At 35.4% G+C, this 23212-nt stretch overlaps 1 protein-coding gene across 4 annotated transcripts in view; it reads left to right on the top strand.

Moving 5' to 3' along the window:
• The first annotated feature begins 431 nt into the window (after positions 1 to 431).
• LOC126929829 (ankyrin repeat domain-containing protein 18B-like) overlaps positions 432 to 23212 on the top strand; it is a 34563-nt gene continuing 11782 nt past the window's right edge. For all 4 annotated transcript variants that reach the window (XR_007717289.1, XR_007717290.1, XR_007717288.1 and 1 more), the window contains exons 1-6: positions 432 to 502; positions 4432 to 4588; positions 5956 to 6136; positions 7317 to 8237; positions 14713 to 14825; positions 16834 to 16963. Coding sequence is in view for 1 of the 4 variants with exons in the window: in XM_050746492.1 (XP_050602449.1) it covers positions 4542 to 4588; positions 5956 to 6136; positions 7317 to 8237; positions 14713 to 14825; positions 16834 to 16963 (1392 nt within the window). In the remaining 3 variants the exon portion in view is untranslated. The remainder of the gene's footprint in view (positions 503 to 4431; positions 4589 to 5955; positions 6137 to 7316; positions 8238 to 14712; positions 14826 to 16833; positions 16964 to 23212) is intronic.

Below are 23212 nucleotides of genomic sequence, written 5' to 3'. Positions count from 1 at the left end.
ACTAATTAAGGTATAAACAACGACAATTTTGCAAATTATTAGTAACTGCCAACTCAATGGGTGTGTTGTAAAAAGATACTGTTATGAATTATAGTAAAGTGTTACATTGTATATTTTGACTGCATTTCAAAATTTGTTTTGTTTGCAACAGCTTTGTTTATTTATATTGGGTGGAACAATTTGTAAGTGACCCTGAGATTTTGTATGGCTTGAACCTGGTGATACCTACTGTCTCCCCAAGTGGTTTGTTGAAGTTTTGGATAATAAGAAGTATTTCTTAAAGAAGTAAATATTTCAGTAAACATTAAGCTTCATTTAAACTCTCAAAATATATATACAAAGAAATTTTATTCTCTATTTTTATAAAGATTATAAGTCTTTATCTAACTGTTCTTAGTTCATTTGAACTAAACCAATGAATTTGTCAACAGAACAAGCCTTACTAGTGGCTTCAGAGGAGGAGCAAGAAAGGCATGAAAGAAGCGAAAAGAAGCAACCACAGGTATATAAAAATTTAAGTTTCTTGTTTAACATTGTTTTTTTTTTTTTTTTTTTTTTTTTGCTTTAGTAACAAAGCATAGACCAAATGACATGACCTTTTAGAATATACCTTTAGAATCAAATGGATCATAATTTTATATTCAATTTTTAAAACATTTTAACCTGTTACAAAACCTAAGATATTCTTACTATCTCTAGTAATTCATAGTTGTCTTTACCCTTGGAATTGAGGCAAGAAATCTTCTTTTATTTTTATAACCTTACTCTTAATACAGAAGGTAACATGAAATATTGAGTCATATTACTAAGGAATAGAAATTATGAACAATTTAACCATGATGGCCATTGAGCTAAACTAGTGCTAAAGGAGTCATCATTGCCAGTGGTTCAAATGTTGCAGTTTTATATTGCTGGTCATCAGTGTCGAGTTTAAAGATGTATTCTGTTTTGTGGTAGCCAGTTGACTTCAGTGTCTGTGTTCTGGAAGTGAATGGGGTCATAAAAGTCAACCCAGTTGCCTATTAAGAGAATCCTACCTTGCAGAATGGGACTTTGGGTGTCAGGGTACAAACAATAACTTTATTTCAACATAAATACATAGTAAATATTCCTACAATTTAAAAAATCCATCCACTATCACTAGTGGAACTTAAAATATATTAGAAGTGGATATAAGCAGAAAATCTATCTAGATACATAACACTATCATAGTATATCATTTGAATTGGAATTTAAAATTTTGCTTCTCTTTCTTAGTGGTGTTCAGTTTGGCTCTCAATAATTGAGTGTTTGCCTAGTCTCTAGTTAATCTTCAGAAATATATGTGCACTGTAGGGGCTCACTCTTTCTTTTATGCTGAGGTAAAATCTTTGTAAGAGAGGAATCTTTTATAATACTACCTATCTTTGAATTTATTTCTGGTAGATTTAACACATAATGAATTAAGTTCAGTCCAAACAAACACAGAGAGTTCAGCTTGCCAGTTCATGTTTCTCTCCTATGTTAAGCCAAGGCAAATTATTTTTCACATTTTAGTTACAATCCCATCATATAAGAGTAGCGACACATAGATTAAGTATCAGTTAAATTTTAATTATTTTCTAACATTTCTTTGTTTGTACTTGATTAAAGCCAATTTTAAAACATGTACTCCAACAGAAAAGACAGTAACTGAGAAACAAAACAAGCAAATTTGTTTTCCATTTTGCACCTGCCAAAAAAAAGGTCTCAAGAACCAGAACTGGGTGAGAATTGTGATAACGGGAATCTATCTGTATATTCAGGACTTTCTTTAATATTCATTACAAACAAGTTCAAGCTGAATATTGGTGAAAGTTTTGAAAACTCCAAAAGTATTGCTTGCCCTGAGGCAGAGCTTCTACATAGTAACTCTAAAGAGGGATGAACAAAAAAGGAGTGCCCTCTGATCTGATGAGTCATGTCCATGATTGTGAGGAGGAAGATGCATCTGGAGGGTCTAACTCTGTGGCATTCCAGGCAGCGCCTGAACAGAGGAAGCCCATGACAAATGTCTTTCATTCCATTCCCACTCCAGGTACCTGAAATATACTTACCAGTCATCTTCTAAGCTTCATTTAAATGAAAATAAATCAGACTATAAAAATGATAACAAACCAGACACATAGTTTGTTTCTAACACAGATGAAGAAAAAATTTTAATGATACAGACACCAAAAAATTAAGGAACCTAGTAATTATGATTGAAATGAAAGATGATTAAGAGTTTGACATGCAAATAGCAAAAAATATAAACCCGAATATCACTCTTTGGAAATTAGACATTAGGTACTGGCCTCAGTCTAGAGATCCTGAAAGTCTTTTTGATTTGTGGTTTACCCACCCAAAGAAATGAAGCATATGATTCAGATAGAAAGCTACAGTATTTCTGCTGCTACAGACACTTCTAAAAACAGAAAACCAATACAGTGCTTATTCCAGAAGCCACCATATGACAATCCCAGTGCTAACAACTACAAAAGCAGGAATCTTGAATTATAAAATGTGAGTTATTCTCTGCCACATAGTGAAAAAACATCAAAAATATAGCTAGGAGACTTACAGCAAGATATTCCAAGGTTTAAGAATGAGATAGGCATGTTACAAGTAGAGTTCCCGGCTTTGGAGAAAGAGAAAGTCCAACTTCAAAAAGACAGAGGTTTACTTGCTGCTTCTCTTTTTTCTCTTTATCAATTATTTGATTTAGTCAAATTTTCTATTCAAGAAAATCTCATGCGTACAGTTACAGCGGGGTTATCTAAATGTGTAATTATGTGTCAAAGTAGATTAGTTCTGCTATCTAAATAACGTTCTGGAGAATGTTCTCATAATGTTTGTTCATTAATCAACCTAAGTCTCACTCTCAGTCTTCCAAGTGGCATATGGGCTGGGAAACTAATTCAGCCATATACCAAGAGACCTTCTGAACCAGAGAAACATAAAGAAATTGCTAAAGAAATAAGCTCTAGATTCTAGATTCTTTTTTCTGTATTCATTTAGAGATGAAGTTACATTTATTTATTAATAGAATGGGAATACAATGGGAGGGAAGCAATGACTGAGATGAGCCACAAAAACACATCTCGCCTTGAGAGTTGCAATGAATATTCCCAGCCAAATGAGTCTGTTTAATGTGTTTACATGCATGCAAGTTTATCTGCTTAGCTCAAACTGTTTGAACTTGTAGTCCCATCATGGTTATTTCAAATACTTTTGAAAACAGATATATACTTCCACATATTTTAAAAAATCACCAGTTTCCAATTTTTCTGCTGAATCAGACCTTATGTTGTTTAATAAAGTATAGTAAGTTTTGGTATGTATGATTTTGATCATATAAGGAGCATCATTTATCAGCCAAAAATTTAACCTTTGACTCTTTAGTAGGAAGTTGAGTTCTGTACATTGTGTTCTAAAGATAGAGATTTTCTTCTTTCAAAGTAAAAGCACATGAGGCTTTTTGCACCCTCTGAGGCATTAAATTGCTTTGCTCAAGTTAGACTTTTAATATATCTGACTAATTTGATAAATTGATCTTTTATGTAATTCAGCAATATAGAGTTGTATCATGTTATTTGGTGCCATGAAATGCTAGTGAATGCCACCTTAGGAGATGTGGATGAAACATTTAATAGGTCTTGGTTGGTTTGACCCTCCCATTATCAGTAGATAACGGGGCTAAAGTTGGTAACTGGAACATATACATTCCACCTATCAACTTTTGTGGTAATTGAATGTGAAATCTGGGAAGCATTGCATTTTCCAGAATTCTGCACTAGAAACTCAGCAGTTTCACTCTGCTTCTTGTGTTGTGGCAAACTTTGGTTCCCATCCTTCAGGGAGCACGTTTACTTTTTTGATATCCCAGGATTCAAATGGAAAAAAAAAAAAGAAAAAGAGAGAGAGAGAGGGATAAAAGCAGTGGGGAAAAGAATAGCTTAGTGCAGAAAAGGGAAACTTCTTTACTGTTCCTGAAGCCCCACAAGGTCACATCCTCTTCATCTGGCTATTTCATGTAAAATCCAGGTGGTAAAGACAGAAGACATATGTTAGGCCTGTGTCTTTTTATTTCTCTGTTTCTGCCAGTCAGATAGCATAAAAATTTATATCAGGCAGCAAAGAGTGGATGGGAATAAAAGCACAAAATGGAGAAGAGTCCTTTTTGAAATTTTGTAAAATTCTTCTGTTCACTCAAACAGAAATAAGCAGACTTGGCAAAAATTTCAATGGTAAAATGATGAGTACCTTATAATTATAATCATTATGTACAATGATAAAATTAAAGTAAACACAAAATACTTTTATGATAAAAATGGTGACATTTAACCTGAATCAAGTGAAAAAATCAGGGAAAAATGTTCTTTTTATTGAATAAAATAATAACAATTATTATTCATATTACTTTTATTAAAGGTCAAAGAAGGAAATAATACAAACAAAAGTGAAAAAATACCAGTATCAGAAAATCTATGTGATCGCACAGCTGCTGCTGACAGATTACCCAACAAAGAAAGACTGGGGAAATGCATCCTCAGCAGTTTCCCAAGAAGCTGAAGGAAGAGCGTGATAGGTAAGCCTAGAGCACGGATTTTTTTTTCTTTTTCTTTTTTTGATGGAGTTTCTCTCTTCTTTCCCAAGCTGGAGTACAATGGTGTGATCTCGGCTCACTGCAACCTCTGCTCCCAAGTTCAAGCAATTCTGCTGCCTCAGCCTCCCTAGTAGCTGGGATTACAGGCATGTGCCTCCATGCCTGGCTAATTTTTTGTATTTTTAGTAGAAATGGGGTTTCACCCTGTTAGCCAGGCTGGTCTCGAACTCCTGACCTCAGATGTTCTGCCCACTTCGGCCTCCCAAAATGCTGGGTTTACAGGAGTGAGCCACCGTGCCTGGCTGCCTATAGCAGTATTTAACAGGAGGTAATTGTCATTGTGCTATAAACTAATGCAAATTTGGACTAATATTCCTTATGATTAACAAGTTTTATATTTTTACCAGGGATATTTAGTCCTGCCTGGTAATCAGAAAAATGCAAATTAACATAAAATAAGATATATTTTTAAAAGTCATGCTGATATTTAAAAAGTAATTACCATGTTGGCGTATGTGAGGAAAAACGCATTCTGTACACCGTTGGTATATGAAATTGGTAAATTATTTCCGAAGGGCAACTTAGTGCTTTGTATCAAAAATTCAAATAACCCGACATCCCTTTAACTCAACAACTCCATTTCTGGGACTAGATTTCACGGGAAAACAAAACTTGTGTAAACATACACACACTTATTAAGGATATTAATTATATATTACACATAATGAACAATAGGTTAATAAATATATAAAATCTATGTAATAACAAGGTGAATTGAAAGTATTTAGAAAGTAATATAAAAAATATGGGGTAACAGATGTTAGACTCTTTAGCCTAGTTTTGGCTGACAGTCATCTGCAGATATAGTTTGTGTGAGGGACAGCTGAAGGTTCCATCTTACTCTGTCAATCATTTGGAGAGGTACCTGCAATATTTCATAAAGATGAAACTTTATTTCTAGTGAACTTAGACACTTGTCAATAAATAGTAACTTTAAAAATGTAGTTGATCGTAAACAATCTTTTCTAATAAGGGAGTAATTATGATTGTGTGATTTAAAAAGGTAATTTTGAACTTGTAACTTTACTGAATAATCTCCAGTATCCTTTTTTATAATATATACTAGAGTGACTAGTAACAGAAACTTTAGCGGAATATCCTTTCCTTACTACTTTTCAAGTATATGCATTCTTTGAAGATGTTGAAGTGAGAAATTAAATATCTGAGAGCTGCAAAGGAAAAATAATCCAGAACATGGAAGTTTTATTAGGATGATAAACAACATCTGCAGAGATGAGCTCTTTATTTTTTAACAAAATGCATTTTAAGAGAAATGTCTTTATCTGCAGATGCACCTTCAAACAGGAAAATGAAGAAAAAATAAATGTTAATATGCTGTACAAAAAAAATAGAGAAGAATTAGACAGGAAAGAGAAACAACATAAGAAAGAAGCTGAAGCAAAACAACCTGAACCGACTGTTCAGTCACTAGAGATGAAACCAAAAACTGCAAGATATACTCCAAATCAGGTAAATCAATCTTTGGTAAAAATTCTATATTTTAAACATTATTTATCAATTTTACTTATAATATCCACTTGATTTAATATATACTATAATAGGTCTAAAACAAATCAGAAATGTTATCTCACTTTTAAAAATGAATGATGACACTTACAGGTACAATTATTAATATTTATTATAAGTCTTGGCATCCACATAGGATATTATTTTATTACCAAGTGCTTTTGCAAACAATAACATGCCATAATGTATACTTAGTGATAACCTATTGATAAAAATGTTGTTCCCAGAAAATTGTTCCTTGTACTTCCCTATTTCATATTGATTACTGTACCTAAAATAAAATAAAGAAGAAACAGAAATTATTGCAATCACAAATAATCTCATGATATTCTAAGAAGAGCTCTATAAATTTTATCTTATTTACCGTTGGTGTTTTAAAATAAAAGTTTTATTTTGTATTGATATAATTACACCACAGAAGTAACTGTGATCTGTTGGAGAACTAGAAATAGACTCACAAGTCCTGGGGAAAATCCTGTAGCTTGCTTATATTTTTAACCTTTCTTTTTCAAAATTATAGTAACTAGAGGAGTTCATCAATGAATGTATATAGGAGTGACTAGTATAATGTCTAGATTTATGATTTAGTAAGTGTAATTCTTATAACTGACTACAGAAGTGTTAAAAGAGTCAAATTGCAATAGAATATTATCTGGGAAACAGAACTGTAATAACTTTGGGAAATTTTATCTGTCCAAATATGTGTGAACTAAGGTTCTTACTATAGGGTGGTGTAAGGGTTAGATATCAAAGTGTAAATGCATTTTTTGATATATTTTAATTTAGTCAAATTTGTTAATGCTTTAATTTATGCTTTTGGGTTTGTTGTAATTCAGGCAAAGGCTTTTCCAATTCTGATATTCTTACAAATTCTCTGGTGTGCATGTGTGCGTGTGTGTGTGTTTACTTTTATGAATTCATTGACTTTAAATAAATTTCTGAACTTTTTGGAATTTATGCTCTACAAGGTTCAAAGTTTTGCTTCAACTTTTTCTCCTGTTGGATATCCACTGACAGTAAACTTTTTAGTGTACGGATGTGCAGGTTTTTCTTTAGCTTCAGAGGTAATCATGATATGTTATTTTATGGAGTACTAGCTAAAACTTTCTTTTATTTTATTTAGGATTTTCATACTCATGAAGAAACGGAAGATCTGATGGATGAAAATTGCATTTTGAAGACAGATATTGCTATACTCAGGCAGGAAATACTCACAATGAAAAATGACAACTTGGAAAAAGAAAATGAATATCTTAAGGACATTAAAATTGTTAAAGAAAGAAATGCTGCCCTTGAAAAGAGTATAAAACTCAATGAGGAAATAACAAAAACAGCATTCCAGGATCAACAAGAGCTGAATGATCTCAAAGCTGAGAATAAAAGGCTCAATTCCGAACTGCTGAAGAAAAAAGAAAGCAAGGCAAGACTGGAAGCTGAAATTGAATCTTATCAGTCTAGACTGGCTGCTGTTATAAGTAAGCACAGTGAAAGTGTGAAAACAGAAAGAAACCTAAAACTTACTTTACAGAACACACAAGACATTTCTGTGCAAGAAAAAATGAGTTCTGATGTCTCCGAAGTTGAAGATAAGAATGAGTTTCTCACTGAACAACTTTCTAAAACGCAAATTAAATTCAATACCTTAAAAGATAAGTTCCCTAAGACAAGAGATACTCTCAGAACAAAGTCATTGGATTTAGAAACTCTACAAAACGACCTAAGCCAAACCCAGCAGCAAATAAAGGAAATGAAAGAGATGTATCAAAATGCAGAAGCTAAAGTGAGTAATTCCACTGGAGAGTGGAACTGTGTGGAAGAAAGGATATGTCAACTCCAGGGTGAAAATCTGTGGCTTGAACAGCAACTAGATGATGTTCATCAGAAAGAGGATCGTAAAGAGAGAGTAATTAATATCCAAAGAGGTTCTATTGAGAGTGGAAAGAAAGACCTCCTGCTCCAAGAGAAAAATAAGAAGCTAATGAATGACTGTGATCATTTAAAAGAAAGTCTCTTTCGATATGAGAGAGAGAAAGCAGAGAGAGTAGTAAGTATCAAGGAAGAGAAATATTTTCAAACTTCTAGAAAGAAAATGTAAACATTTGGTTCTGGATACATGTTGAACCTAGTTGAATATAAAAATCAATAGATGAAATGTGTGTTTACCATATTGTATAATTCCATTTATGTGAAGCATCCAAAAAAGAGAAACGTATAGGGACATAAAGTAGATTACTGTTTGCGAGGGCTGGGGCTGGAAGCTGGTAATGACCGCTAAAGGGCGTGAGGGATCTTGCAGTGATGGAAATGCTCTAAAGTTGGATTGTAGAGATGGCTGCACAACTTAGTAAATGTACTAAAACTCGTTTAACTTAAGTTAAAACAGATGTAGTATGTAAATGATATTTCAACAAAGCTGTTTTAATAAGAAAACATAAAAGGCAAAATGTGTTTACTCCATCAGCTTAGAAACACACCTTGTTTCTAGGAAATAAAAGGTAGAGGTGAGACATGATTTACTTTGAGAAAAGACATTGTGTCACCTGCAAATTGTATTAGGCACAGAGTCATATTTTCAGGTAGATAGTCCTGTACTGGTTAAATAATAATTTTAATGTCTTTATGTTGCCACATGTTAAGACCATGATGAAGGTATAAATGGAAATGTTTACACCTGAAATGAGTCTTTTCAAATTACAATTTAATTAAGTGATTTTCTTTGACACTTAATTCTAGATTTCCCAGATGAACTGAAGTGCATTGCTGTGTCTTGTCATACCTTGCTTTAAGTAGCTTTTAATATATTTTAGTTGGTATAGCTTTGTTATTATTCATATTAACAAATCTGAAAATATGTCAAATTACATATTTTTATGACCACATAATGTTTTAAGGGCACCTACTTGTTAAAAAATCATAATTTAGGATAAATGTGGTAAATTTTAGCAAAACCGTATTTGGTTTAGTCTTCCCACTGGAATTTATAGTTTACTTTGAATATTTTTATTAATAATTAACTCATAATTTTTATTTCAAAGCTCAATGACTATCATTTGAATATAACTTTGTCCAGTACAAAGATACTATAGCTGCCTGTGATTTATGAGTTAGGCATTAGATCCCCATTTTCAAACGAAAGAGGGGTGGCAGGCTTCACATACAGTGGGAATGGAGTAATTACAGAGGGAGTTGTAGGAGCTTGAAGTCAGAGAGGGAGGTAGAGGCCTGTTTACCTAGGGCCTCAAAGGTCATTGGAATTTTACTTTTATTCTGAGATAGGAATCTGTTAGAAGGATTTGAACAGGTGATTAAATATGTTAGGAACTTTGAGGTTGAGTTGAGCTTCCAAGATGATTGAATGGTGGGATGAGTCTGTTGCGTAAGTAAGAATACCAATTAGGCAGGAAGGGAACACATTCTGCATTCCTCACTGAATTCAGTAATAAATAAAAGTGTGTACATGTGATGAAAAGAAGGTGAATTAATGTGTGTGGTGATAATTTTCAAAGTAGGTACGTTAGAGTTCAATAGTCTTAACATAATTTAATAATAAGGCAATTAATAAAATCAGTAACAAAAATATTTTATCGGGTGGTTGTGAGACAACTTCAACGAGAAGTAGCTGATTCCCTTAAAAAATTAACTATGTTAGAGTCTCCACTGGAAGGTACATCACGTTGTCACATTAATTTGGATGAGACACAGGCCTCAAAGAAGAAATTATTTCAAGTGGAAAGTCAAGTATGTATGAAATTTAACATGTCAACAGTTATTCTGCAGCTGATTGAATTATATAACATGTTTTAGGATACTAATTTTGGCAGAAGCTTTTGTGTTTTAATTGTAATTAATTATTTCCATTTTACTATGTTTATAATGTACTTTTCTTTTATATTGTGACTTTCATTCTACCATTTTGAAAAACCATTGTATACCTTTTCTCTTGCAACACATGCCCTTGGAAAGGTTGAGAATTATACATCATTCCTCACAGAAAATTGACTTTTCTCCTGTTAAACAGTATTTTTAAGTAATTTTTGTGTTGCTCTGATGAGGCACGCCAGATTAAATCAGAGGAGAATGTTTAATGGAATGTTCCAGAAAATTATCTTATTTCTTCACTTTTGTGAATGAACACAGAATCTGTGTCTATTTATTTCACAGATTCTAGGTTAACTTGTACAGAAAGGCCACTATACTAGTCTTTGAAATGTACGTATTTTAGGTTAATTTACAAACCATTTGAAAAGTTAGGCATTTTCTTTATCTTTTATTTAAAATATACTATAAAACTGTAGAAATATTTAGATTTGATATAGTATGTACATCAAAAATTGAGAGTTGATAAAATTATCTTGGTCCTGCCATTGGATTTTAAAAACGGTTTCACTGATATAATTCACACATCAGATGGTTCAACCATTTAAAATGTGCAACTCAGTATTATTAGTATATTCACAGCATTTTCATCACCCTGAAAAGCAACCCCACATCTCCTAAGCATGACTGCAACCTTCCTCCGTGTCTCTTCACCTACCCCTGTTATAGGCAACCACCATCTACTTTTGTCTCCACAGGTTGGCCTGTTCTGTGTATTTCATATACATAGAGTTATACAATCTGTAGTCCTTTGTGACTGGCTTTTTCACTTAGCATAATATTTTCAGAATTCATGCACATTTTGGCACACACTGGTAGTTTATTTCTTCTTATAGTTAAATGATATTCTATTGCATGACTATACTGGTTTTCCATTCATTCATCAGTTGATGGATCTTTAGGTTAGTTTCCACTTTTTAGCCATTATGAAAAATGCTGCTGTAAACATTCACTTACAGGTTATTATGTGGACACGTGTTTTTATTTTCCTGCCATTGAACTTTATCCTCAGAGTTAATTGGGCAGATTTCAGCACTTGTCTTGCTCATGCTATCCTTTCTGCCTTTTCAGTTTCTGTTCATCTAGCCTCATTCATCAGACCTGGCAGACGATTTTTTGTTTCATGAATTTTTCTATGACTGTTCTGACTCTCATCGACCTTATGTGTTAGCAATTGTTGTCTAGTCTGTGCAGAAAAACTTAGTCCTTAATTTTACATGGCTTTTTAATGAAAGATAATTTTGTCTCATTATAAATGTGCTTAATGGGGGAATAATATATAATATGTATGCCACCTATCCTTGCATAAATTGAAAACATTTTAGCTTAGAAGATTTTAACATACAATGAAGTACTTTATACCACACCAATTATTTCTTCTTTGAGACTTTGACACAGTAAGGTTTATATTCTAAATGTATTTTTAGCAATTAAATATCAAATCTAAACCAATGAGTCTAATAGAGGAGAATCGTTCAAATCCATGTTTATGTTTTTCTCACTATGAAAAGGAATCTAAATTGGCCTTTTTTCACTCCGCAGCCAGAACTGTATTTCTGGACTGCTACCAGTTTGTCAGCTGAACAGTTCTGGCTGCAGCTTGTCTGAGGAACGATAGCACAGCCCCTCAATCTGAGTGCTCAGCAGACGGCTAGTGAAGGCAGCACCACAGCAACAGTTGCTCAGAGGGAACTGATTCAGGAACCTCGATTTAGCAATAGAGCCTAGGGTTTTCCAGCTCAGTGTCTTTAGCCTGTCTCTGTTGGTCATGTCAGTTACATACTATTCAATCCAGGAGGCGCTATTTACATTGTAGTACATACATAGTCATTGCCTACTGAGTCACACAGATAGAAAAGTCAGTTATAAATTTTATGCCCCCCATTTGCTGCAGCTCTCAGTGGTGAGAAGAATGATGGAGTGCAGCTATAGTAGACTAGTTCCATTGGCATGCCACCTGCCTAACATACACAATTTTGTTAAGATATACAGATAGAATTATTATACTAATAGCAAATATTTTATGTCGCTCACTATGTTCCACGTGCTCTTCTAAGGGCTTCATGTTAGTCCCCAGTTAAACACCTGGTTGGGGGAGGTGACTCATGCCAGTAATCCTAGCATTTTAGAAGGCTGAGGCAGGAGGATCGCTTGAGCCCAGGAGTTGAGACTAGCCAGAGCAATATAGTGAGACCCTGTCTCAAAAAAAAAAAAAAAAATTTAAACACTTACTGAGGCATAGTGGTGCATGCCTGTAGTCCCAGCTACAATGGGAGGCTGTGGTAGGAGGGTCACTTGAACTTGGAATATTGGGACTGCAGTGAGTGGTGATCAAGCCTCTGCACTCCAGCCTGGGTAACAGAGCGAGACTCTGTCTCATAAGTAAAACGTTCTGTATAGATTCCCATAGAATTGAGTTAGACATCAGGCATAGAATTATTAGCCACTTGATGTCTGCCTTGAGTGTAAAACATGTAATAAGGGGCAGCTTTAAACCATTTCCATCAATAGCCTCTAACTTCTCAGGAAGGTTCTTATTTCATGAATTTCTAAGCAAGAGACTACCTGGATTAAGACATTTGGTGGATACCATTTTGAGATGAGGAATCTCAATTGGGAAGCAGGGAGACCTCTACTTGACTGGAGCTGCCAATGATATAGTTGAGTGTCCCCCTGAAAGAAACTTTAGAACAAGACTTTCATCATGCCACATCTCTATGGAAAAGGAAATTCTTTAAAAGAAAACAAAGGCAAACAATTGATAATCTGATTCTCATGGGAAAGTTTTTGTTACAAAAGAAAACAAGGAGTGGGTGCCATGGTTCATGTCTGTAATCCCAACACTTTGGGAGGCTAAGGTGGGTGGGTTACCTGAGGTCAAGAGTTCAAAAACAGCCTGGCCAACATGGTGAAACCCTGTCTCTACTGAAAATATAAAAATCAGCCAGGTGTGGTGGTGTGCACCTGTAGTCCCAGCTGCTTGGGAGGCTGAGGCAGGAGAATCACTTGGACTCAGGAGGTGGAAGTTGCAGAAAGCCAAGATGGCACCACTGCACTCCAGCCTGGATGACACGGTGTGACTTCATATCAACAAAAAATGAAAAACAAAGAAAAACAGTGTATACTGGTCCAAAAAAGAAGAAAGAAAGAAAAAAAGGACAAAGTATACTGGTCAGTATCGTCACAATGAGATAGTCCCTCTTTGAGATTAGAAAATAACAGTATTCTCAAAGTAGCATCAATAAGAACCAATGTAAAATAGACAAGATTCACTATCTACAAAAGTCATCTGCACCAAGTAGCAACGTATGAGTGTGTGGTTGAGAATATGGTCTATAATATGTGTCCTAGAAGGAAGAGGCCTCAAGAGAAAGGTCAGAGCTGGAAATGTAGATTAGGGAATCTAGGTCAAAGTTTTGAGGTTTTTCAGAGTCCCGAGAGAATTTAAAAAGTGAAATAGCATCCGGGTGTGGTGTCTCATGCCTTTAATCGCAGCACTTTGGGAGGTCAAGGCAGGCAGATCATGAGGTCAGGAGTTCAAGACCAGTCTAGCCAACATAGTGAAATCCCGTCTCTACTAAAAATACAAAAAATTAGCCAGGTATGGTAGCACATGCCTGTAATCCTAGCTGCTTGGGAGGCTGAGGCAGGAGAATCACTTGAACCCAAGAGGTGGAGGCTGCAGTGAGCCGAGATCATGCCACTGCACTCCAGCCTGGGTGACAGTGGGAGAGTCCATCTCAAAACAAAAAACAAAAACTAAACAGAACAAAAACCAAAAAGGAGTAGAGCTGAACAACACAGGTTGCTGCATTTAGAAATGAAGTGGGGTCAGAGGAGCAGAGGGAGCATTTGGTGACCGCTCGCAGTTGCTGCTGAGTAAAGCGGAGTAAAGTCCTTGACGACCCTTGGAGTTTTTAATTGGAATTATTAAAAATCAGATTTCAGTATAAAAAACACAATAAGTGATGAAAAATAGATTTCTGGATGAGACCATGTGTCATAGAGTCCAATGGAAGGGGAGAAACAGGGTAATAGAAAAGCCACAAAAAGTAGACAAAAGTTGTGCTTTTGTTTATTATAGAAAAAATAAACTTTATTTAAAGAGAAGTGGTTAAGAGAAAGAGAAAAACTGAAACCTATGGGTGAATACTTAGAATGACAGTATTTATCTCAGCCTGAAGACAGATGAGGATCAAAAATGTAACAGGAACTAGATAAGAGTTTTCTAAAACTCGTGTTAGTAAGACATAATTTAAGAAAACTTGGAATATCTTAAATATTAATGACAATGTTTCTAGAGTATCTTTAAAAACTAAATGTAAATATATAACTACTCCTTTTTTTTTTTTTTTTTTTTTTTTACTAACCCTTAGTATTTTATGTGTAAAAACCCTCATTTGTAACAAAGATTTTTGGCAGTTTAAATTTCAGAAAAGATAATGATGAAAGTATGAATCATTTTTAGCAGTATTAAGAAAAATTACTATTTTTGAAATCTGCCCTTCCTGGCATCGGGTTTATAAAATGCACTTTATACACCTGCCTAAATAAGTATTACTCATCCACTTATGAGAAAAATATTTGAGATAAAAGAGGGTCTCTAGATTTTACAAAAATAATTTTAAACATTTTTTTTTAAGACTGAAGAAAAAAAGGAAGAATTAAGAAAACTTGTTGAGTTAATATCATCACTGGAATGTAATGTGAATCGAGTAAGAAAGAAAAATCATGAATTAGAACAAGAGGCAACTGGGTAAGGTTTTCCTATTGTAGAACATGTTAACCATTTATTAATTGATTTAACTCTAATTTTACTTGACTAAAACCTAGATACAAATTCATGTTGTGTCTGTATTTTCATAATTAAACGAATTCTATTTTGAAATGTATTTTACAAGCTCACAACACAACTTTATAGGCATCTGCGTCGTGGGGGCGGGAGTCAGCTGAGCTGCTGGGGCAAGGTGAAAGTTTTTTGAAGCCAAAATATTATACTTATTTTATTTTTTTATTATTATTTTTTTGGTGGAGAACAGAGTCTGGCTCTGTCTCCCAGGCTGGAGTGTAAAGGCCCGATCTTGGCTCACTGTAACCTATGCCTCCAAGCAATTCTCCTGCCTCAGTCTCCTGAGTTGCTGGGATTACAGATGTGTGTCACCATGCCTGGCTAATTTTTGTATTTTTAGTAGAGACAGGGTTTTTCCAAGTTGGTCAGGCTGGTCTCGAACTCCTGACCTCACGATCTGCCCGCTGCAGCCTCCCAAAGTGACGTGAGCCACCGCGCCTGGCCACTTACTCTTTAATGGTTTTGAAAACAATGACAAAGCCTTGGACAAGTAATGTCAAGTACACTCTTCATTATGTAGCTTGAATTTTGATTTCTGAAGATATTTTTGCTGTCTGTGGTCATTTTTTCTTCCCTTTGTAGTATCCTCTGCTGCATTCAAATTCTTTAAAGACCTATTTGTGTCATTCTTTAACATCAAAATTTATCTTGATATGTAGCTTATATTTTGTTTCTGCTTCTTTCTTTTTCTTTTAGATATAAAACATATCGTGGAAGTTTACTCATTTTACACGGTACCTCCGTTGTATACATGAAGTATACATGTTATAAAACTTCTGTTTTACATAAATAAATTTCATATATATATAAATATATGTAAAACCTAAAGAAAAAGTAAAATGAGCATTCACGTTTTGATCACTTTTTTTTTTTAATGGAATGTGTCTTTGAAGCCCTGAACACAGCTACTTCTCTATTTATTTACTGAGCACTTAAGTTTGTTTTTGAATCTAATCGACATTTTTCTGACATTGCCTTTCTCTACATGGTTTTGTATCTCTTTATTTTGTTGACATCATGTCAGCAAAGATCTCTAGATCTCTTCTTCAAAGTCTTTAAATCATCACACATCTCTCTGCCCCTTTCCCTTTTTCTAAAACGGCCTGTTTCCTTTTTCTCCTCAACTCAGATACTAAAGATGTTTTCTTCTCTTTTTCTACATTGAATGATCTCCTTGATGCTTTTTGTGTGTACTTTTTTCTCTTCTTATAGACTGCGGTCAATGGGTGTCAAAATGTATTTTTGTGTCTTTTTCAAACATATGTGTTTTACTTTTTTATCTTGGTTACTCATCTCTGGGTTATGGCTTATATTTAGTAATAGGTTATTTTACTTAGCATACCAACACGGATACGAATAGTTTATTTACAAGAAGTGTAGTTAGGCCAGGTGTGGTGGCTCACACTTGTAATCCCAGCACTTTGGGAGGCCAAGGTGGGTAGATCATTAGAGGTCAAGAGTTCAAGACCAGTCTGACCAGCGAAACCCCATCTCTACTAAAAATACAAAATGAACCAGGCGTGGTAGTACACGGCTGTGATCCCAGTTACTTGGGAGGCTGAGACAGGTGAATCACTTGAATCCAGGAGGCAGAGGTTGCAGTGAGCCGAGATCACACCATTGCACGTCGCCCTGGGCAACAAGAGTGAAATTCCATCTCAAAACAAAACAAAACAAAATGTATGGTTATAATATCACTTTACCTGCTATATATGCCATAAATTATTCTTCATATTATTTATCTAAGATTGTAATTTCATATAGAATGCTTTCAAACTATGTTCAGTTGAAACTGAAAGGATCATAGCTTATAGATTTGTTTCTTTGATATGCCATAGCATAACATCTTTTTAAATAATTATTAAATAGTTACTCTAAAAAATACTTGACTTACTAACTATGTACATTTTTGCAGATATAAGAAACTCCTGGAAAGGACAATAAATATGTTATATGTATTTGGAAATGAAGACTTTGGTTTCCATGGAGACTTAAAAACAGATAAACTGAAAATGGATATTCTGATTAAGAAGCTAAACCATAAGGTAATTTTTTTTAAAAAAATTATTTTATCTTAAGGTCTAGATTACCTGAGCAAGGCATGCAGGTGTGTTACATAGGTAAACGTGTGCCATGCCATGGTGGTTTGCTGCACCTATCAATCCATCACCTAGATATTAAGCCCCGCAGGCATTAGCTATTGATCTTGATGCTCTCCCTCCTGACCCCAACAGGCCCCAGTGTTTGTTGTTTCCCTCCCCAAGTCCGTGTGTTCTCATTGTTCAGTTCCCACTTAAAAGTGAGAAGATGCAGTGTTTGGTTTTGTGTTCCTGCATTAGTTTGCAGAGGATAACAGCTTCAAGTTCATCCATGTCCCTGCAAAGAGCATGACCTCATTCGTTTGTATGGCTCCATAGTATTCCATGGTGTATATATACCACATTTTCTTCATCCCGTCTATCGCTGATGGACATCTGGGTTGATTCCATGTCTTTACTGTTGTGAACGGTGCTGCAGTGAACATACAAATGCATGTATCTTTATAATAGAGTAATTTACATTCCAACATACGGTAATTTTAAATCAGTTTTGGGATCAAAAATCACATAATTTGGGAAAATATTAATAATGAAAAAACCCAAATTCTGCCAAAATATGTTGAGAAAATAGAGGATAAATATATCTTTTCAGATTTTAAATGCATCAGGCTCTTAGTTAATCTTCCCCAGAACTGGGAAGACCTAGAAGGGGAGAGATTGGGCTACATTAATGAGGGCCATTTCAATCTCTTGGCCCTGCAGCGGCCATTTCAAAATATGTCAAAAATATACTTAGGGGTTAAATATTTTTATTTCCTTCAGCTTCTTCTCTCTGTGATGCTGGACCGGAATCGGGTTAGAAAGTGAGCCACATTATAAGAGTTAATAAAACCCATCTGATGAGATTTTATAGTTTGAAGTGTGTGATTCCCAGACCCTGTGGATAGAAATTGGAGCCAAAGAAAACAAGGTCTTATTCCTCAATATAAATCTCTCAGTGCTTTAAGCAGTGAAAGAAAGATTTTTCATTTAATTTTACTGAGTTGATACTAATGAAAAGAATAGTTTTCAAAACATGAATCCTTTTTTCTATAAAAAGGACATGCTGTTGATTCTCTTAGGCCTTGACCTCTGGCCAGTGATCTGAAACCAAGCAACATCTGTCTCCAGATCACTAGTACCAAAATCACTAGTACCAAATTAATTTGGAGTGGAGGATAACAGGTTTATTGAGAAATAATGAGCACACCATGCAATTCACTAATTATAATATACAATTCATTCACTTTCATATTTTGAGAGAGTTCTGCAGTCCTCGTTACAATCAATTTTAGAACATTTTCATCACCCTAAAAACAAACCCCACATTATTTAGCCATCTTCACTAGTTTCCCCTTCCTCCCTCAGCCCTAGGGAACCACCCACCTTCTTTGTATAGATTTGCCTATAAGCCTCTGAAATAAAAAGCAAGTGGTCTACAGTGACTGGCTTATTTCACTTAGCATAATTTTTCATGCTGCATCTGTGCTGTAGCAGGTATTGATGCAGAGTTTTTGCTCCTTAGTTCAGCTAAATCTGGGTTCTTCTGTCATGACCAGGAAAAATTAAGCACGAAGACACATTGAAGGGTGAGGAGGACAGAATTTATTAAGTGAAAGGAAAGTGCTCAGCAAAGAGAGGGGTCCTGCAAACAGGTTTCCACCTCACAATTGAATACCAGGAGCACAAGAGCTGAAGTGGTCAGGCTCCTCCCCTGCATAAGGTGGGAATTCCTGGTGACTCCTCCCCATCCCGCCAGTGCTTGTAGGCCTCCAGTCCTCTGCCGGCATGTCCAGGCAAGACAAGTCCAGGTTCCCTTATCTGCACATAACATTGCAGAAATATCTATTCAAAATCTTTGACCATTTTTTAAATTGGGTTATCTTGTTGTTTATGAATGGCAGACATTCTTTATATGTCCTATATATGTAAGTCCCTTATCAGATATATGCTTCTCAAATACTTTCTTCTACTCAGTGTCTTACCTTTTCACTTCTTGATACTGTCTTCTCAGGCACAGCAGTTTTCAATTTTGAAGTCCATTGAATCCATTTTTCCTTTGGAGTCATAGCTAAGAAAACACTGAGAAATGCAGTCACAAAGATTTATTCCAGGGTTTTCTTCTGAGAGTTTTATAGTTTTAGCTGTTACAGTTAACTGTTTTGAGTTAATTTTTAAATAAGATATCTGGTCCAGCTTTATTTATTTTTTGCATATGGATACCCAGTTTTCCCAGCACCATTTGTTGAAAAGACTATTCTTTTCCCATTCTGTTCTTTTGTTAACCTTGTATAAAATCAATTGACTGTAAATGTGCAAGTTTATTTTTAGATTATCAACTCTTAGCTTGTTTATGTCTATTCTTATGCCAAGGCCAAATCAAATTTAATGAGGAGTTTTTTTCCATCATATTGCATATTACCAGATGTCTTATGTCATAATAAAAATTAAATGTAGTGGAATATCTTTAACTTCACTTTTTGTGTCTCGAAGACGTCTCTGACCAGCTTATACCTTACTTAGTCTAAGACATGATGGGAAGTCAGGCTTACAAGACACACTTGATTTCTTTTTTTCTCCATTCCAACCTTTAGTCTCTTTTCCATTGCCCCACTCTATAGTTATATTTGCGGAAAGTTTTGATCACAGGATATGCTGACGTAGTCTAATATTTAGTGCATTATGTTTTGCTAATTCATTGTACTTCATAGAATCTTCCATAGCTGTCTACCATCCAGGAAGGAGAAGTTTAAGTCTGAGCTGCCAGCTTTCCTCAGTGGAAATCAAGTGAAGTCATCATCTTTCAGTTCGCAGATCCTCTTTCCACCTGGTAGCTGGTTCTCTTGGGTAGCATTGTGGCTAATACTTTTCTTGGTGCCAATCTTGCATTCTCAGAAACCACAGTTCCCTGTATTGACCTCCTTTTGCTGAAACAGAGATGCACAGCTCTGCTTTCTAGCTCAGTAGATGATTCTTGGAATATAAAGTTTAATTCATTCCAAGAAAAAGTCTTAGGAGTGCAGCACTTCAAAATCAGGTAATGTTCAGGCAATTTATCAGAGACACATAGTAGATTAGTATTTTGACTTTTGAAATTTCAGAGTGTGCTATAGAGACACATTGTGGCATAACATAGAGATGGGATGGTCTTAACTTCTCCATACAAACAAGCTTGAAGTAAGGTGAAGGAGAAATTGCATTTGATGTCTTAGCACTCAAAGCGTGCTGTTTATTTTACTTCTTTGAAGACTAAAAATCATTCCATAATGTTCTCCTTATTTCCTCACTGAGAAAAGGAAAATGAAAATTGAACACTAGATCCGATTAATAAATACTCAAAGCTTCTTCTTTTAGGATTTTAGTTCATTGAAATCAGGTAAATGTCTGATTTTGGTTATGTAACCAAGTATTTCTAGTTGTTTCTCAAATCATATGTCTTCTTGCTTCCCAGTCTGGTCTCCTAACTTGAGGGGAAATTGTAAGGAGACACCCTGGCCTTGTTATCAGAGCTCATAATTGAAGGGGGTTTTAGGAAAAGTTCCTCCTCAGCAGCTTATGTCTCTCTCCTGGTTATCTGCTGCTTCTCAGTAATGTTTGCCATCAGTGAATAAATCTCAACATTTATTAGATCCTACTTTAAAGGAGACTCTTTTCTGCTACACAAGTTATGTTTCCTGTCCTTTATTTTTCTAACAATTACCCAGAGTTTTGTGACTTACAAGAAAAACATTTCGTTTGTTCATGAACCTGTGGTTTGGAAAAAGCTTGGCCAGGAGAGCTTGTCTCTGCTCCCCTCAGCTTCTCTAGGAACAGCTGATCATTTGGGGAAATGGAATCATCTGAAGCTTTGCTCACCCACGTGTTTGATGGCTGATACTGGCCATTGGCTGGAACCTTGGTTGGGCAGGCAGCATGAACACTGACCCTGGCACTGCCAGGCTGTCTTTGTGGCCTGATCTCTCTCACAATCTGGGGGCTGAGTTCGAAGGGAAAGCAGTCTGAGATAGGGAAGCCACATGGCATCCCTTTTACTGCATTCTATTCATTAGAAGGAAGTCAATAAGGTTGGCCCATATTCTGTTTTTAAATGGGATGAATATAGCCTCGCTTCTGTTCTAATTGACATACATATATATATATATATATATATATATATATATATATATACACACACACACATAATTATGGCCATAGAGTGACATTTTGATACATGTACATAGTGTGTAATGATCAAGCTAACTAGCACATTTACTACTTCAGTCATTTTTCATTTCTTTGAATTATGAACATTCAAAATCTTCTGGCTTTAAAAAACATACTAATAATTTTAAAAAACATACTATAAATCATAGCCATATTCACCCCACAATACCACAGAACACCGGAACTCATTCCTCTTATCTAACTGTAATTCTCTATCCATTAACCAGCCTCCCCTCTCCTACTTCTGTGAGCTTTTTTGTTGTTGTTAAGAGACAGGACTTTTCTAGTGTAGTCTGGGCTCTGGGCAACTGTAGTCATCCAGATTGGAGACAGTGGTTTGATCATAGTTCACTGTAGCCTCAAACTCTTGGGCTCACATGATCCTCACACCTCAGCCTCCTGAGCAGCTGGGATTATGGGCATGCAGCACTGCACCTGTCTGATTTTTGACTTTGTAGAGATGCCTCCCTATGTTGTCCAGGGTGCACTGGAACTTTTGGCCTCAAGTGATTTTCCTGCCTTGGTCTTTTAAAGTGCTAAGAAATAACAGGCATCAGCCATGTTACCCAGCCCTCAGTTTTTCTTTAGCTCCCACACATGAGTGACAATGTGCAGTATTTATCTGCACTTAACATAACATCCCTCAGACTGATCCACGTGGCCACAAATAACAGGGTTTAATTCCTTTATATGGTGAATAGTATTCCATTGTGTATGTGTACCACAGGATTTTGTCCATTCATTTGGTGGTGGACATATAGGTTGATTTGATACATTAGCTGTTGTGAATAGTGCTACAATAAACATGTGAGGACAGATATCCTTGTGATCTGTTGTTTTGTTTTCTGTTGCCTGAATACCCAGTAGTGGGGTTGCTGGGTCCCTGGGCAGTCCCATTATTAGATTTGTGAGAAAAACTCGTGTTGTTTTCTGTAGTGGCTGCACTAATTTACCTTCCCACCAACAGCATGTAAGAGTTTCCTGTTCTCCGGAGCCTCACCAGCATTTGTTATTTTTCTATCTTTTCAATGACAGCAATGTATTCAAATTGAAGCAAGATTCTATCACATTGTAGATTTGATTTGTATTTCCCTGAGGATTAGTGATACTGAACATTTTAAAATTTATTTGTTGGCTATTTGTAGTTCTTTTTTCTAAAAACAAGTATAGTTAGATATTTTGTTCGATTTTGAACTCAGATTTTTTTTTTAACAGTCAAGTTGTTTGAGTTTCTTGTACATTTTACATATTAGTCCCTTATCAGATGAATAGTTGACAATATTTTCTCCCACTCTACAGGTTTTCTCTTCACTCAGTTGTTTGCTGGCCAGAAGCTCTTTAGCTCAATGTACTACCATTGGTCTATCATTTGTTTTTTCCTATGCTTCTGATGTCTTACCCATAAAAATCTTTGTGCAGACTAATGTCCTCAAGCATTTTCCCTATATTTACTTACAGTAGTTTGATAATTTGGGGCCTTACATTTCAGTCTTCAATTGATTATGAGTTTCTTTTTTATATGATGTTACAGAGGAAGCTAGTATCATTCTTCCCCATATGGATATTTAGTTTTCCCAGTGCCATTCATTTGAAGAGACTGTCCTTTCCCCAATGTATGTTCTTGGCACCTTAGTCCAAAATCAGTTGGCTTTAAATATGTGGATTTATTTCTGGGTGCTGTATGCTATGGCCTTTACCCCAAGAATCATGACTTCTTAAAATGCAATTCAAATTGTCCTGAAACATTTGCAGTCTAAGGAAAGGCTTATGGCATTGAATCCTTATTTACAGGATTCATTATTTTGTGTCTTTTTGAAATACGGTCTTTGTCTGTCATCCAGGCAGAAGAGCAGTGGTGTGGTCATAATTCACTGCAGCCCTGAACTCTGGGTACAAGCCATCCTTTTGCCTCAGTCTCCCAACTAGCTGGCTCTACATGCATAAGCCACCATGCCCAGATAATTAAAAATAAGTATATATATACACACACACACACACATACACACACACACA

Source organism: Macaca thibetana, chromosome 10, assembly GCF_024542745.1.
Source record: "Macaca thibetana thibetana isolate TM-01 chromosome 10, ASM2454274v1, whole genome shotgun sequence".
Classification (NCBI taxonomy): Eukaryota; Metazoa; Chordata; class Mammalia; order Primates; family Cercopithecidae; genus Macaca; species Macaca thibetana.
Note: the sequence above shows the minus strand (reverse complement) of the source record. Positions and strands in the feature narration are given on the sequence as shown.